Source organism: Metopolophium dirhodum, chromosome 1 (genome assembly GCF_019925205.1).
Source record: "Metopolophium dirhodum isolate CAU chromosome 1, ASM1992520v1, whole genome shotgun sequence".
NCBI lineage: Eukaryota > Metazoa > Arthropoda > Insecta > Hemiptera > Aphididae > Metopolophium > Metopolophium dirhodum.
In genome coordinates, this window is record NC_083560.1 from 38,982,047 (window position 1) to 38,999,952 (window position 17,906).

Genomic DNA, 17,906 nt, shown 5'->3' on the forward strand with positions numbered 1-17,906 from the left:
TATAAAGCGAGTTTTTAATTAGCCTAATAAAATACTGTCATTATTATTGCTCTATGAATTAATAACGATGGATGTTTTATTTTAAATGTTATCAATATTTTATGTAGACAAATTGTAGATCTTTTCATTACAGATGATTAGTCAAAAACAAAAAGTAATTCTCTATTATGAAACTATCCGCTCTCAACAACCGAATTACCTAACATAAAATACGCTAAATATCACTAGCAGCACACCTGCACTATATATCATAATATTTTAAAAATAAAATCAAATATTTCTTATTTAATAAATTTTGTTTGTTTTATTATTGATATCAAAACCATTTACATATAATTATTAGGTACATTAAAAATATTTAAAAAATAAAAAAAGAATACATTACAAGTCAATATCGCTCAACCAAGTATCATTAGAACAAATACAAATACAAATTACAAACAATACAAGTTTAATCTTTATGGTGATGTCAAAAATAAAATATTAACTGTTTGACAAATGGAAATTTTTTTTTAAAATTATAAACAATTTTTGTTTTAATTGTCTGCATATTCAGAGAATAAATTGTATTCTGAAACAGAATATCAAAATCATAAGAATTTGTTGATTTGAATTATATTCAAAAAATTATAAAAGAATAAAAAAAAATGTTCATAAAAAAACAAAAAAATAATAATTTATCCAAAAAAGAGATAACAACAGACTGCTACAGTATTGAAGAAAACTCCTTTTTATATAGCCTATGACAGGAGCACTAGACATTTATACAGCTTATTTTTCATAAAAATGGCCCACAACACTACTTCAGATGACTTATAATCTTTATATACAATAAAAGCATTACCTCTTAAATAAAATAAGACATAACAAATATCTTTTCTATAAAATAACACAATATAACAATCAAAAGCCATTTTTATAAGTAATATACAAAAGAATCTAGTCTAGTATAAAAAAATGTGTGTCTCTTTTATATTTATTGGGTTTGTGGGATTTATATGTATGAATCATTAGTAGCATAAATTAATTATTATTATTTTATTATAACTATTAAAAATACTGGAATGTAAAAATAAATTTATCATTGTCGCCAAGATTGAAATATATTTATAAATATATTTATACTATTATTACAAAGTAAGACCAGTGTTACAGTAATATTAATTGAAAAATACTGTGTAAAATACATTTTCAATGATATTTATAGTTTCTATAAATAAATCCGACCGTTACGGTCATGTGATCAATATTTTTTACTAGTTCCCTGTTAAAAGAGGTTTCACTTCAAAAAATTAGTATTATAATCAAAATTTTATATCTCCTGAAAAATGAATTTTCTTTTTTATGCCTCATCGACGTTATGATACATAACACTTTGGTATATTTATTTGGTCGAATATAAAAGTTATAATACAGTGAGTTTCGCTTAATGTGAACTTTATGCATTTGTATCTTTTTTTTTTAATGACACTTGTGTTATAAAGACACTTTAAACATGAATACAACCAGGAGAAATATAATAGATTTAAAGTTCCTATATAAAGTTCTAAACGGTATCATTAATTCTAGTGGATTACTAAATTATCTTAATTTCTATGTCCTTTTATGTCAAACAAGATCTACTAATACTTTTTATATGCAATTACATAGAACTAATTACTTAAAAAATGCTCCCATTAATAGAATCATGAGATTAGCTAATGATACGCAGGTTGATTTATTTAATTTTAACTCTATCGAGTCTTTTTATAATTATATTAATAATTATTACATGTGAATTATTTGTCAATATTATAAACCATATTTATGTCAATTACTGTTATTATTAATCTTAATTAATTATTCGCCATTTTTTTATATTTAATATCTATTAATCTCACTCTGTTCACTTTTTCTTTCTATCTGTTAAATTACTTAGTTATAATGATTTGATTTAAAACTGTTCCTGGGCTTTGCCTGTTTGAATTAATAAAATAAATAAATAATGCTTATATTTGAGGTTAGTCTTTACAGAAATTTGATTAATAGAATATAGAATTTAATGGTACAATTTTTATTGCTTTACAAAATTTTTTTAGTATTTTTGGTGCATTTTATTCATTTTTGAACTGTTTTTTTTACATTTATTTGCATTTTTCTTGATGAAAGTTACATATCATTGTAACACATTCAGTTTTCATTAGATTGTTGATTATTAACGTTCATTATCTTTATCGTTTATTGTCGCCATCTATGAATATTTAATAAACTGTAGGCGGATACTATTTTTGAACCGGTCAATCAGGAAAAATTTTCCAAGTCAGTCAACTTAATTCAAATTGCAAAAAAAATTTTTGAAGGATCTTATAACAATAAAAATGTTTGAAGAGCTAGCACCTATATTAATTATGATTTATGATACATCAATTGTATAAAACCTAAATTTTGTAAAATGTAATTTTTTAAAAATGTTAAGACATTATAAAGTAATTTTGGTATTTTTGTGTTCATTTTTTAAGTCATTTTAACATTTTTTTTTTAGTGCATTTTTTAAAGATATTTAGGTCATCAAGTTTTGGTCCCTAGTGATGACATAAGTGCATATAAATTTCATTTTACTAACCAGTTTATTCCATAAATCATTTTTTTTTTCTATGTAAAGTATGTATTTCTATGTATCGTTATATTATGTACATTTTAATATAAGTTTAATATAAGCTGGGGAGTTTTCAAAATGAACGCAACTTCTCTATACAAACATTTTTTGAAATTATCAAAATAGTAAACCATTTTTTTCTTTTATAGATAACTTTTTTTGTTTGCTCGACGTAATTTAAGAAACAATTTTGAACCAGGAACTCAAATAATATAATATAATAATACCTACTGAACGACAGAATGTATATCGATACACTGATAAGTTGAAAAATACAATTTAATTGTATACTTTATACTAACTGTTGGTCTCCTAATCATAGAACATATTCTATGCTCCTAACATAATCAGTTTGAAAAGCTATAAAATCGATAAAAATGATTCAATTACCTAGTACACGGTAATTCTAAATAAGGTCGATTTTATATTTGTAACATACAATTTGGTTTTATCTTTTTTGATTTTAATAAAATTTTGATTCTATAAAACATTGATCACCTTAAGCAAAACTTACTGTATGTGATATACTACAGATATGCAAGGCCCTAACTATTCCAAAATTTAATTAATTTCTTCTATGGTCTCTAACAGGGCTTAACTTAATTGACAATCTTTAATATCAATACCATGATAAAATTTATGCACAACATACTTATAAAAATTATTTTGCATTTAATTTGTCTTGAGTGGGCCGATCAGTGGCAGCAAGCGCATATCATGCTATGCAACGCCTTTCAATATAGTGACAATAGTGCTTTGATTACTGGTAAGGAAACCTGCAACAACAAATAATTTTTTCATTATTATCTACATTCACAACTGAAGCTGATAGCTGTACACCGTCTATCCAACTTTTATGATGTACATTGATACAAATTTAATAAGATGGCAATACACATAGACATCAAACATGAAAAACTTACTTTAAACTCTTCATCGGATTAACCGCTTTAATTACGATACATTTTTAGGAACTCCAGCCAACTCGTCAAGTGGGTTATCTTCTGGTTTTCTACATGTTTAGCACCAATTACTGCTTATCAATCTATCCTTTCAATATCTGATGTAATCTTTTTCATCTTCAATTTTATTCACCTAAAAATAAATATAGATATATAAATCTGTTAAAATATTGAGTTTGAGTACCTCTATGATTTCCCATGCAAACAAAATTATATATTCCTCTTTAATTCTTGAATGTTGTAAATATGAACTATTTGTTTTTTAGCACTAATAAAACATTCTGGTCTTGTTGTGAGGCTCTTACATTAAATTTCCAAAGCATATTCCTCATATTACTCAAATATTCTATTATAAACAAAAAAAATGAATTGTTATATTCTCTATATGGTAATAAAATTAAATAAGACTATACATTTATAAATGTCTGGTTAAGTGTCGGTTTATGTTAACCGGCTGATAACAGATTTTATTACCGGCAGAATGCCTCCGGTGAAGTGTCCTTTAACATTAACCAGACCTTGTAAGAACGGCCCCAAAACTATTACCTATAGTACTAGACCATTTTGAATAAAACTTACTCTTAAACATAAATTTGTTTATCCACAGAGAACTCATGTCAGAGTGACAGAGTTGCTATATTCGTTTAATAAATCACAATTAATAATACTTCAATTGTCGTTACTTGCTGGACGTTTGGACTTATATTTACTTGGACTATATTATAATATCTAAATAGATTAGACATAAATGCATTACAAATCATTAATTATTTGTCGTGTATATGGAATGATAACAGATAATTCCAATTTCTTATCTTATAAACTATAAAGAAAACTGGCGTGTGATTTTAGCGCTCTTAGTGGTGTTTTTTTGTTAGGGATATCAGCCATTGTTGTATTTGTTATTTCCTTTCGTTATACTGAGTAACGAACGTAGTCGGTGGTGGTCGCAGGTCGCAACGATATCGACTCATCCTCCACACTGTGTGAGTGTTTGAAAAACGAGGATTTTTTGTATATCACACGACCATTTTACATAATGGGCTTGAGACATGGATAATATTATATAATGGATAGGCCCAGTTGGATTAATTAGGTGTAACAATCACCCGGCTTATTAGTTTGATTAAAAATATCTTAATACGCAGAATTTAAACAAAACACAAAAAATTACACCGTACATTATATAAATATTAAATAATACATTTTTACTACAATTAAAAAAATGTCTTTATTCATGAACTATCCTTGGAGTCAAAATTGGCATTTTAATTGGCTTGATTGGTCATTGGTGATAAAGCAGTGTTGTAAAAAATACTTTTAAAATTGTGTTTAAATACTTACAAAATAAAATACAACCATTTAGAAACTATTTTAAAACATTTCAAATTATTTAAAGAAAAGATATTAAAGAGCAAACACAAATATTTGGCATGCATTTAAATATTCTTAACTGTACGTCAGTACAATTAGGTAAGAAAATTAATTTTTAATAATTAATTACAAATTTAAAATTGTAATGTCACATTTGAATAAATTATTAAAACTTTGTACTACCCAAGGTGTATTGATAATATGTCGTCACTCTGGACCTCTATACACTCTATATTGAAAATATTACCACAGTTCTATATTAACCAGAGCGCGCTTCTTGTCCTATGAAGGCCTCTGTATTCATATTGTTAAATACAAAATGTCTTAAAACTTAAGAATTAAAATGCTATTTTTTTTTAAATTGAATTTATTTACAAAAACATTGAATCATAAAAGGTTTTTTTTTTAATCGAGTTAGTATAATAAATTGGAGCCTGTAATTATACATTACATTTGCATTTTAATCATTTGCAATATTTTTTATCAAGTAGACATCAATTGTAAAATATGATGTAAATTTAGTCACTTCTTTGGAAATTTGCATCCTTCTTAAAATCTTTAAATTAAATTAAAACTTTTATGATTCTGCTCCTAATTTTAATAGTAGTCTGGTAGAGTGGAGTATTATTTTCTAATGCTCATAAAAAACTCTAAAAACATGTTTAAAATATTTTGCATATTTTATTATATTATTAGGTATATTATTTATATTTTATATTATAATATTATTCGATTATAGTTATCTTATAAACTTCAAACTAATTTTGAAAATTGTTTGGTTTTTTTTAGTGTTTTCTTGTTTTTAGCAACTTGCTTATTTTTTTCTTTTGCAAGTAAATATCATTCTTGTTTTGACATAATGCGTTATGATATATTTGGTTAATATTTGACTGTGTATTGAGCAACCAACCTTTGTCAAAAATGTTGTTTATATATTTCTTTAATAACTACAAATTATGTTAGAAAAATAAACAGTGAAAAATGTATATGAAGTTTTTAAATTGAAATGCAACATTACAAACATGATCGTTTACCGGGACAGCTAGTTATATGTATTTAGATATTTTATAGTAAAATCTAGTACAGTGCTTCTCAAATTTTTTTGTCAAGAGGCTCACTAAATTTAATGTAAAACTGTCAAGGCCCTCTTAATCAAAATTATTAATTGTTTTTTCTAGATAAGGTATATACTAAAATTACATGTACTATTTCACACAGATAAATTATTAAAATGTATAGTAAATTAATGTTTTAATATACTTTAAAAAAAAATTAATTAAGGTATTAAAATTGAATTATTTCAATTTTTTCTATAAACGATTAAAGTGTAAAGAAAATAAGCACTGATCTAGGATGACCATATAAATCTATCAACCATTTAGCATATAGATATATTCCTATACCCGGGATCTCGCTTAATATATAATAATATATAGGTAATAGCATTGATTTTATAATATACTATAAATACTATGAATACTATAATGTATTATAAAATCAATGGTGATAGGTACAACTGAGTAATATATGCTTATAAAAAGGTATTAAAAATATATACATTTTGGTAACATAGGTAATATGAATACTAGTATTAAACTCAATATCAACATTTTATGAATTGTATTTAAAATCAATATATTAATTAATAATTAATAATTATTATCTTTTAATTGTAATACTTTGAAAGCATTATATATGATAATTTAGTGAATAAACTCTTAAATTTTTCATATATTTTTTTGTAATAGGAAATTTAAAAATGACAATATTTAATAATATTAATAATTGTATTTGAGAAAAAGATAGTATCTAAATACATGCATACAAATAATTTAGAACAAAGAAGTCATTATGCAATGAAAAATTTTGAATTTTATTCCTTAGGTTGTAGGTACCTATAATAAAGACATTATAAAATTACTAATAAATCGTTGGTTCTCTAGTGTAATACAAGTCAGCCTATAATGACCAAAAATCTTTTATAGAAAAAGGTAAAAAGTATTCATCTATATTATATATTTTATTTTTTTTATTGTAGGTGTCTTTTTGAGATTCTGAGCGGAGCGAGAAAGCTAGTGGTTTTACAATGGTGTTTATTTTTTTTTTATCCTGTATACAAAATTTCTACCAGAAGGAGTACTCAACATATAGTACCTTAGGTTTTAGGAAATTGGATCAAGATGGTACTTAAAAAAGGCCATTTTTCGATTTTCTCATTACTTATTTAATGCCACAGGAAAAACTACCGACAAATTACGAAAACCGGCTAAAAATTGGATTTTAATTTCTAACGCTTTGTTTATCGCCAGAGCAACGAATAAAAAATAATACCAATATTATGATATTAATTCAACTAACAGGCTATAATAATTAATAATAACAATATAAAAAATCCAGACTGACACACCGTCTCAGCTCAGAATCGTTTTTCTTATATAATGATATTATATCATTGAATTCAAGTTTAATACAATCTATTATACATTGACCCACTCTTAACCTATGGTACAGCAGAGCGACATCCACTTACCTGCTTTTTATTATTGGTAGTTAATAACAATATATTAAAACATCAGCCAAAAAAAAAACACATCAGTGTAAAATTAATACATTAATCACTCCGCTTAGTACCTATCTAAAATTATCATTGTAGATACAATATTTCAAAAGTTATCCATGTTTTTTCGTTTTGGGCGTAACTTCTAACACTGCATTTTTAATTTCTGTATTTAATACATTTTGTTTCTTTTTATAAAATAGGTAATAGATAGAACTTTTTTTTTGTGTGTGTGTGTTTTTTCAAGGACAGTAAAAATGCTTAGATTTTCCTAAACAGTCAACAGTACCTTTGCTGGTAGAAAAGTGAATCTAGTTGTTACTTTGGGGGTCAAAAGTTAAGGATAATCGAAAGCTTATGCAAATTCGGTTTTTGACAAAAAACAACAATCTACTTAAATAAGTGAAAAGTGGACTATGAAATGAACAGTGACTATGGGTGGCTCGTACCAACCATAGATATTAAAGATTATATTCTATGATATCTATGATTCTAACTCGTTGTTACCGGGGCCGACTTGCTATGGATGTATTATATTAAATCAAATTTGGGCATTGTGAGACGCTTCAAAGTGAGACGCTTGTAGTAACCGGCGTAAATCAGCTGTAAGGGGCAGGCATTAGCGAATAGCTAGATTAGTGTTAGTTATTAGTTATTATTTATATAGTTACTAGTGACAAGTGTGTTAAAATAATGCCGAAAAGCCCAATATCTAATGTCCACGATTTTGAAGCAGTGGCATGCTAATGGCCATAGTTGCTGATGGTTAATAGTTTAAGACCAATAAGAGAAAAAAAGCTTTATTTTAGATTCTGAGTGAAGTGATAAATATTGATTTTACAATGATGTTTGTTTTTTATTTTTTTTTTTTAGTCTGTCATTAATTTTTAGTAAAAATGCTTGGATTATCTTCAACTGCATTTTTTTTTAAGGAGAGTGAATCTAATTGGTACTTTGGGAGGACAAAATTGATTTTTGACAAAACTGATTTTGGTTTTGGCTTAACTCTAAGATAAATTACCGTAGATACATGGAACTTTCACTGAATATTTATATTAGCATTAATAGCATTTTATTTATACAATAAAATTTCAAAATTTTGAAAATATTTTGACTTGTTTTGTGTTTTCACGGAAATTTTCAGTTTCTAATTGTTTTAGTTTTTTTTCTATACATGTCATTACAATTGTATTCGATGGGTCAAAAAGCGTAAAAATATAATACAATGATTTATTGTTACAACCGCAGTTGAAAAATATTAAAAATACATACTATACTTACACAATTGTTTTCACAAGCATTTAAAGTAGGCATTTTGACAAAATTCATCAAATTTAAAATATAAAAATGATTTTGTAGTGAAAAATACATAGCTGGGCTAGTTAATGATTTTTTTTAACCTATTGAACACGGAAAGAGAGAGAAATTTTTTAATAATTTTTTAACTGTCAATTTTATACAAATATATCTTGCCAAATATTTGTTTAAATGAAAAAATATAAGTACACTTTTTTTTTGTAAATTGTCTAATAAATAACTTTTATTTGAAACTTTTTTGGGTATTTGTAATATTTTTTGAGATATTCAAAAAAGCTCATATTTTTAAACTATCATGAGCTTATAAAAAAAAGCTCTAGTCCGATCAATGGGGACTTTTAGTATGTTATAGAGCATATTTTATTAAAACTTAAAAAAAAAAATCTTGGTTGGGATTTTGTTCCGCCATTTTCAAAAATGTTGTGTCTATTGCCTGGCCTAATGACCGCTGCACAATAATTATTCTCGCTGCGTGAGATGTGACGACGATGATCATTCGGAAGACTGCGCAAAAGATCGCAACACCCCAGCAAAATGGGTGCTCTGCTCCGAGGATTAAACAGCTAATTTCAAGGGATACAGAGTCTACAAATCCATTATCAAACACCAACAAATTAAACCCACAATATTTCACCATTTTTTATTGTCTTTGTGAAGAACAAGTCGTTAATTTTTATCTATAGTAGTAATTTTACTTTTTTTTAAGAGTTGTTATAAATGGCAATGAAATTTAGGAAGCCTAAACGAAACATACGTGTAAGAGATGGTCTTAGATGATCTTCAGGACAATGAAAATAAAAGTTTGATGTGGATACAGTATTAAAAATGCCAAGCCTACTAAAAGAAATGGCAATTATGAAAGTTAACACTTTAAGTCTTGGTGATGAGTTATATGAATGTGAGTATTTTTTTAATTAACTATTAAATATTGTTATTAATCATGGAGTAATAACTGTATTTCTTAAGGTGATGATGGCGAAGTATTCAAAGTAAAAATCATTGTATAGTATAAAAATGAAAAAGCAAACGAATAAAGAAAAAATGGCTAGAGATAAAGTAGAAAATGGCAAAAAATCAAAAGCTTTGCTGATACTATGAAACCTATTATTGACGAAAAACCAAAAAAGTGTTAACGTAATTCATTTTTAAATTATATCAAATTCATAATTTTGTTTAATATTATGTTTAGTCTGAACCTGTTGAAAAGGAAATAATGCTTACAGGCCGAGCTGCTGTAATAGCTGGCTATGTATCATCAGATGAAGAACCTGATATATACAGTTCTTCATCTCATCAATTTTCTAATCCTGACCAAGTATTAAAAAGTAAGAATAAGCTTATATATATTAAAAACTGATTGCTCATCGATTATTACAATTCTTAAGCACAATTTTAAAAAATGTAACACCAAATTAAATAAATTAAGATAAAAGATAAACTATGGTAACTTGTTTTGGGGTCTAATTATTGTTAAAAATATGAAAGCAATGTAATTATTAAGGGGTCTGGTGCCGGTTTTTCATATTTTCATCAAAAAAAAAAGCTTAGAATCCTGTTTTTTTTTTAAGACATTGGGTATAAAGTTTGAGATTAAAATATTAAAAAACGTAGTTCAATACAGCCTGGAGAATATTACCCTTAAGTTTGGTTGATTCTACAGAACAGAATCATTATTACCGTAGAGTGTATTTTTGTGGACAAAATTACATTGGCACTGGATGCCTTAAGTAAAAAAAATTGTGAATTTGAGTTAAATGTTTAAAACTGTGTTTATTGCAATTTATCAATATTTTTAGCAGGTTGTCTTTAGTTTTTTCCTTTTGCTTAAAGAAACTACTAAGAAAATTAAAAATTACCTCTAAATATTGTTTAAACAAATTAATAAATATTGGAATCATACAAAAAAGAGGAATAATCTGACCAAATATATTTAGAAGAAGGTAGAAATTTAGTTTAAAATTATATTGTAATGTTATTATTTTACTTCCAGAAAGACAAATTTCCGACGCAGCATTAATTTATGCTGCTCAAGAACGAAGACAACAAGCGCGTAATTTGAAAGAAGATTCTATACCAATATCATCACAATCTCATAAGTATTTTGATAGAATACTTATAATAATCAAATTATATAAATTTAAAAAAATAAATGATTTTGTGAGTTGAAAGTTGACAATGAACAAATTACTGGTCGACGTTTAACACGAGAAGAAGATGAATTAGAAGATAGTGATGAATATGGTAATATTGTTATGTCAGGAATTGTTAGTCAAGCTGAGGATCGAAAAAAAAGCTTACATACTACAGTGGCTGGTAATTAAAATATTTAATTATTCTAGTACTATTTTAATACTATTTAAATGGTTTAAAATTATAAATTTAACTTAGATCATACTAACAACACTGAGTTTGAAGACCCTGATGAACTTGATGAAGACAATAATTGGGAAACTCAACAAATAAGGAAAGAAGTAACAGTATCACAGTTATCACAGTAATCTTCCATACAATAATAATGTACAATAATATGATTATACAAGAACAAGCTATGATTCTATTAGTAATGAGTCAAAAACCTAAATTCTCTGATTTGTACATTCTACAAGCACCAATGACTACAATGAAATTAGATCTAAAGAAAATAAACCTAAAGAAATGTATATCATATATAATAAGTTTATAGTTATAAAGTCTTACCTGTATTTTTTATTTCAGAGTTAGTGAGATGGAAAAAAATCAGAATTCAGATCAGAAATATTTTGAAGATATGATAAACAAAATACCAGAAATTAAGAGTAGAAATGAAATGCTAAAGATGAATGTTCCAGATTTGGCTGATTGTTTTCAGTTTTATCGAGATTTACGAGGGTACGTCACCGATCTGGTAGAAGGTCTTGTTGAAAAGGTAAGGGTGTTATCTAGTTTTAGTGATGTTATTCAGTAGACAGACTACTGTAAAAGAAATAATAGGATCATTTTTGCTTTAGCAAAAAAATATAATATTAACATTCTAAAATTGTTTTAAAATACAATATCATTAACTTAATATTAGTGAATAGGTACTTAATAAGTTGATATGGGTGTACAATAGATATTTTTAATATTTTTTCTAATAACAACAAAACACTGCAAATATTTTAATAATTAAATATTTTTGTATTTTGTGAAAAGTATGATATAAAACTTTTTTAAGTCAAATATTTTAAATAATAATATTATTGGATATATTTTTAGCGTGTATAAAAAAAAAACAATTATTGATTTTAATATTATTTTACTGTCTGAATAAGCTGTTATTATAATCCTCATAATAGTTAACCTATAACTTTTTATTATTTACATATTTGTCTATTCTTGTTAATAATTTTATGAATTCTTAAATCAATTACATTACTCGTTAATGTATGAAAAAAGACGTACAGATTTGTTAGCCAGGCGTTCGAGATCAAGCAGAAGAATCATCAACAAATAGTAATTACTAATTATTATTATTTAAATAAAGATCTAAATGTAAATCTTCAAACAGAATTAAGAACTCCAACAACATATACAAGATCTGAAGAACTACAAAGAAAAGCTGCAGAGTGCGAAAGCCGTCGTATCAGACATATGAGAATTAGAGAAATAAAAGCAATAAGTAAACATGCAGATGAAATGTCTAGCGATGAAGAAGTTCCTGAAACAGATGTGTCAGCATTCAGAAATCAATTAGGTACAAAAAAATTTATAAATTATACTGGACTCCTTAATTATTGTAACAAATATTAATTACATTTAAAGATATTTGAATTTAATATGTGATTTTTTTTGTATTTAGAGATAATTAAAAGTGACTCAAACCTGTCATTGGACAATGTTCTTTAGGAATTTTCATCAGTTGATTTAGAGTTAAGACATATGCTAGAATGGAAAAACAAGTACTTGGAAAGTTATATTGAAGCTTATGTAAATGTGTGTTTATCCAAGTTAGTGGGACCTTTTGTTCACATAGAAATGCTTACATGGAATCCGTTGGAGGTATATCTTTTAGAAGTATAATATATGAACTTCAAGTTCTATAATTGCAATTATACAGAAAAATTATTTATGTATTTGCTTTACGTTCCCATAAAAAATGTGGCACAAACATTTTTTTTTAATAACAAGATGGATTATCTATGTAAGCCATATTGTGCAAGAAAAACTTGAGAACAATATTAATTTTTGTATCCATTTTAAATATATATTTAAATATTCCAATATGTCTTACACATGAAAAAATATATATTCTTTTCATTTAATTGAGTAAATTCCTTTTAATATTGGTTTTACTGTATTATCTTTACAATTCATAATATTATATTTATTGATTTTATAATGATTATATACATTTTGATAGAAATTAAACCATCCTATTTTCACGACTGTTTATACATTTTATGTATCATTTTTATAGGATGATCTGAAGTTGGAAGATATGTTTTGGTATAAGAGTATGCGAATGTATACATTGAAAGGAAATAATGATATCGATCAGTTGATAAAAGATGTTGATTTAGAATTAATTCCCAAAATAATAGAAAAAGTTGTACTCATTAAAATTGATCGTATGTATGCTTCCAAACAAAAAAAAATTAACATTTAAAAAAAAATGTTTCCTTTTTAATTTATAGAAATGGTTACGAGTCAGTGGGATCCATTGTCATCAAAACAGACCAAGCATATCTGTAGTATTGTTAAGCGTATACAGGTACCTAACTATTGTTCCAGATATAGTAATTTATTGATGATGTTGATGACCATTATAGTGGATAGAATATTAGATGCGGTAGATTATGATGTGTTTATTCCAATATCCTCTAGACAGTGAGTTAATTTAAACATTTAGAGAGTCTATATTTTAAAAATAAATTTTTTTTCAGAGTAATGAATACTGTATGAATGTTCATATGAATGTATTTTTTCAAAGACAGTTTAACATGGCTGTAAAATTACTGTGCAATATAATGAGGTGGCATCAAATTATTGAAGACGTTGTGTTAATAGATTTAGCAATAAATCAAATACTTAACAGCTATTTGTTAACATCTGTCCGAACGTTACAGCCATTAGAAGTTATTTTGAAAATTACAATGGCACATTTTTTTTAACTTTTAAAAGACATATTACATTCAAATCATTGAAAATGTTAACGTTTTTAGATTGCTCGTTTGTTACCTAGTTCATGGTTGTCGTATGGAAACACTACCCCTAACGAAATAACAGCAAATTTTACCCAATTGAAATTAGTTTCAATGGTAATAGATAAGTCACATCCACAGGCCAAGTATGTTGAAATACTTGTAATATGCAAATCTAATGTTTGTCATTTATTCCTATTATTTAAATACAACAATTTGTTACGATATACTTTTTTTTTTTAGGCTGGCGCTGGATAAACTCAATGAAGTTCTCAGACTATGACATTGCATTCTGATACACTTCATCGGTATATCAATCTTAATAAATAATGTACTAGAGAAATTTAAATACATACTTCATTATATTATATACTTGTATTATTGTGTGCAAATTATTACACCTTGTAACTTAATTGATTACGATATGTAAGAATCGGCCAAATCTGATTTAAATAATGAAAAAGTAAGTACTATGTATAATAATTTAATGAATAAAGTAGGTTGCTTTTTATCTCAATGCTAACTCTACACAATGGTGGGCATTAACTTGTTAAAAAGTTAATTTTTTTCAAACTTTTTAACTTAACTGGTTAGTTATTTTCGATTTTAACCTATTGACTTATTCAGTTAAATTTTGTATTGTTTTAACTTAGCTTTTTATAGTTAATCATCATTATTGTACAGTTAAGTTAATTTTAATTTTTTTATGCATATATGTAGCCTACAAGTTTCTAGTAACAATGTAGTACCTACCTATGTACTATAATAATAATTTTAAGTTTCATGTTTACACAGTGCTAAGCGCCTTGGTAAATGTTTGTACAAATCAAAATCCTAATGCAATTTATTACATGAATATTATAACTTGAAAAAAAAATTTTTCTTACTGAGTTAAGTTAACTTTTAACTATAACTGAAGACATTTTAATTGAATTAACTTAACTAGCCACAGTTAATGATTTTCATTAACTTGCCTATCTTTGGCTCTGTAATATAAAATCATATATTTATTCAATTTACAATTAATTGATGCTTTTAAATTTAAAACAGATATGACAATTTTAATTTAGAGGATAACAGCGCAATATTTGTCTTCTCTCTCAGACCCACGCGCAACATAGATAAAACTCTTTCACCTAAAATTGTTTTTATGATAAATCTTATGGTAAAATTACCTATAACAAAAACTGTAGAGAAGGGGGTCTAACCCGCGGCCCGCTGTAGATTTTGATGCGACTCTCACTTCAATTTAAAAGCCATGAACCACCAAACAATATATTTTTCTGTGTACTTATAATTAAATATTAATACTTGTAAAAATATTTTTGCTTATTATTCGATATTGTAAAATTATAAAAAAATATATTGTTGTATTATAAAATATAATTTAATCATTAAATTTGAATTATTATTATATAATAATTATAATTATTATTAAAAATAAATATGTGGCCCACAACAACTTCTACCTATATGATGTGGCCCAGTCTTCACAAAAGGTTGGACACACCTGCTGTAGAGGATAATATTTTTGAGGGTATGACATAACGGGTTTTATATTTTATTATTATTTGATTTTGTATTCGACTCTCAAAATAAAAAAAAAAATGTTTAAATTATGTTTAAATTGTTTTGAGACAATATATTAAATTAATTGATTTGTCATACCCTAAAAATATTATCCTCTATTGTTTTTGTAATGTGTTTACATTAAGATTACTCAAAAACATAAAACAATGATTCTTCATAAATGCGTTATGTCTATGTAGCGCATGGATTAGAGAGAAAACAAATAGTGAGCCGACATCCTCTTAAAAACTTTGTTCTATATTTATCTATATTTTCTGTTGTGTTTTATCTCCATAACATTTGGATATGATTTTAATAGAGAGAAACTTACAAAACTGGTCAATCTCAAAATCATTCTTTTACTATAAGCAACAAAATAATTGGAATGATGGGTAACCGATTTGAATCAGTAGAATCACCTTATGATTGTGATGGCGATTTTCCTAGTACATCTGCAGTTATAAATAAAAGTTATACTCCAGTTTATACTGATGATCAATGTGTTGAAATTTTTGATGAATGTACTCCAGTAGAATGTAAGTACTTTAAATAATTTTTAAAATTCAATTCGAAAATATTTTATTTTGTGTTGTTGGTTTTTTTTTTAGATTCTTATTTGGGCCCTAATGATATGGAAGTAAATGCTTTAGAACCAATATCTCTTAAATTTGATGATGTGGTAGAAGATCAACACGTAGCATATGGTAAAAATTGTTATTAAAATTTATAAAACACATTTTATACAAGTGTTTAATTTTGTTTAGAAAACATAACTAGTCACAAGCTGTCAACACAAAAAGCAATCGAAACTTCAACGCCACGAGAAAAATTGCCCAAGAGTTCAACAACGCGTGTACCTCCCAAGAAGGTATATAAAAATTTAAATGAACTTACTAACAAGCAATTAAGTTCATATAATTTAAAGGAATCATTTATAAATGACAACAACAATCTTAAAAGAAAACAGTCTGATATAAAGCTAGAAATTTTAGAAGTTGAAAAAATTGTGGCAATTGAAAAACTAAAGGGAGAAAGAGACAATTATATTTCCCAAGCCAAGCAAAACAAGCTAAAAGAAGAGATTTTAGAATACGAATTGAAAAAAAAATTAAAACAATTATAAGAATTATTATTATTTATTTATAGTTACATTTATAAAACAAAAGGAATTATGATTTTATTTTAATTTTAATCAAAAGATATTTGACTGTTATTATATATTTTTTTTTACATTTTTATTTCATTTTTTTTTTTAATAAGGATTTATTGTTATATCATTTTTATGTTAAAAATAAAAAGGTTTATTCTCGAACAAAAAATGTTTTTAAGTAGAAAGATTATTGCTGTTATTGGGCCTTTAAGGTTTTCAATTGAATATGTAACATGATATGTTTATTTTATTCATTTATTTTGTGGTTAAGAAAAATAAGTTTCTATTACATTGTTTCTTACAACATTTCCAATCTGTCTTACTGGCAAAGCTGGTAGTTCTTCTAATAAATTATTGTCTAATTGCTGTTCATTTAATGGCATTTCATCATTTTGTTTTAGTAAAATATTATACAAAACTGCAGTAGCAACAATTGTTGTTAAAGCTGTCCTTGGTTGAGTGCGAATGCCAACAGATAAGACAGGAAATCGTCGTTTTAAAACTCCAAAAACACGTTAAATGACATTCCTTGTACCGATTTGGGCTTTTTGTTTTGTATTGAACATAAAAATTAACTAATATTTTATCACTTAATGACATCTACAAATATGCTTACTTGATAATTTTTTTCGGACTTAGTAGTGGGATTCAGTAAGGGAGTCATGAGATAACTCCTGCATGGATAACCACCATCCCCAGAAAAAAACATCCTTCAAACTCATTGTTTTCGAACTGGGCACACAGTAAACTGTTGTCAAATACAGTGCTATCATGCACAGATCCTGGCCATCTGAATACATAGTACTATTATTTAATACAATTTAACTAAAAATATTTTTTTCGTAATACCTAGCCACAATATTCATTATCTCCATTTTGCTGTTATACACAGCTTGTACATTAAATGAAAAGTAGCCTTTTCGATTTCTGAATTGTTCGCCTATATCACTATTTGGGGATCATCATCAGATGATGATGATGATGATGATGACGATGATGATGTATTTAGATCCATTATGTTAAATAGTTACAAAATAATAAATAATTTAAAAAAATGTATAACCACAGTAGCGAAGCGAACGGAAGCTACCTAGCGAGTTTTTTAAATTTTAAATTTATGATAACACACTGTTATCAGTTCAATAAAGTTATAGAGTTCTTTTTGTTATTTATCGAACCGATA

At 26.1% G+C, this 17,906-nt stretch overlaps 1 protein-coding gene, 1 long non-coding RNA gene and 1 pseudogene across 2 annotated transcripts; 2 read left to right on the forward strand and 1 right to left on the reverse strand.

Moving 5' to 3' along the window:
- Window positions 1–468: 468 nt before the first annotated feature.
- Window positions 469–4,302, reverse strand: LOC132948044 (uncharacterized). Its single transcript, XR_009664991.1, has 4 exons — window positions 4,177–4,302; window positions 3,559–3,943; window positions 3,288–3,411; window positions 469–571 (listed from the first exon to the last, which is right to left on the reverse strand). It is a non-coding gene; the product is annotated as an uncharacterized LOC132948044 (long non-coding RNA).
- A 5,260-nt stretch (window positions 4,303–9,562) lies between these two features.
- On the forward strand, window positions 9,563–14,287 carry LOC132950047 (PAX3- and PAX7-binding protein 1-like; annotated as a pseudogene).
- Window positions 14,288–15,754: 1,467 nt separating this feature from the next.
- LOC132938099 (uncharacterized) lies at window positions 15,755–16,871 on the forward strand. Its single transcript, XM_061004770.1, has 3 exons — window positions 15,755–15,799; window positions 15,893–16,109; window positions 16,182–16,871. Exons 1-3 carry the CDS (start codon window positions 15,755–15,757, stop codon window positions 16,292–16,294), a joined length of 375 nt encoding a protein of 124 aa, XP_060860753.1. The 3' UTR covers window positions 16,295–16,871.
- The last annotated feature ends 1,035 nt before the right edge of the window (window positions 16,872–17,906 follow it).

Bases quoted from the DNA above. Each gene is read 5' to 3' on its own strand.
- LOC132938099 (XM_061004770.1), top strand. From the start codon at position 15,755: ATGCGTTATGTCTATGTAGCGCATGGATTAGAGAGAAAACAAATA. The intron at 15,800-15,892 runs GTGAGCCGACAT...TGATTTTAATAG, and splicing joins GATTAGAGAGAAAACAAATA to AGAGAAACTTACAAAACTGG. The intron at 16,110-16,181 runs GTAAGTACTTTA...TTTTTTTTTTAG, and splicing joins TGAATGTACTCCAGTAGAAT to ATTCTTATTTGGGCCCTAAT.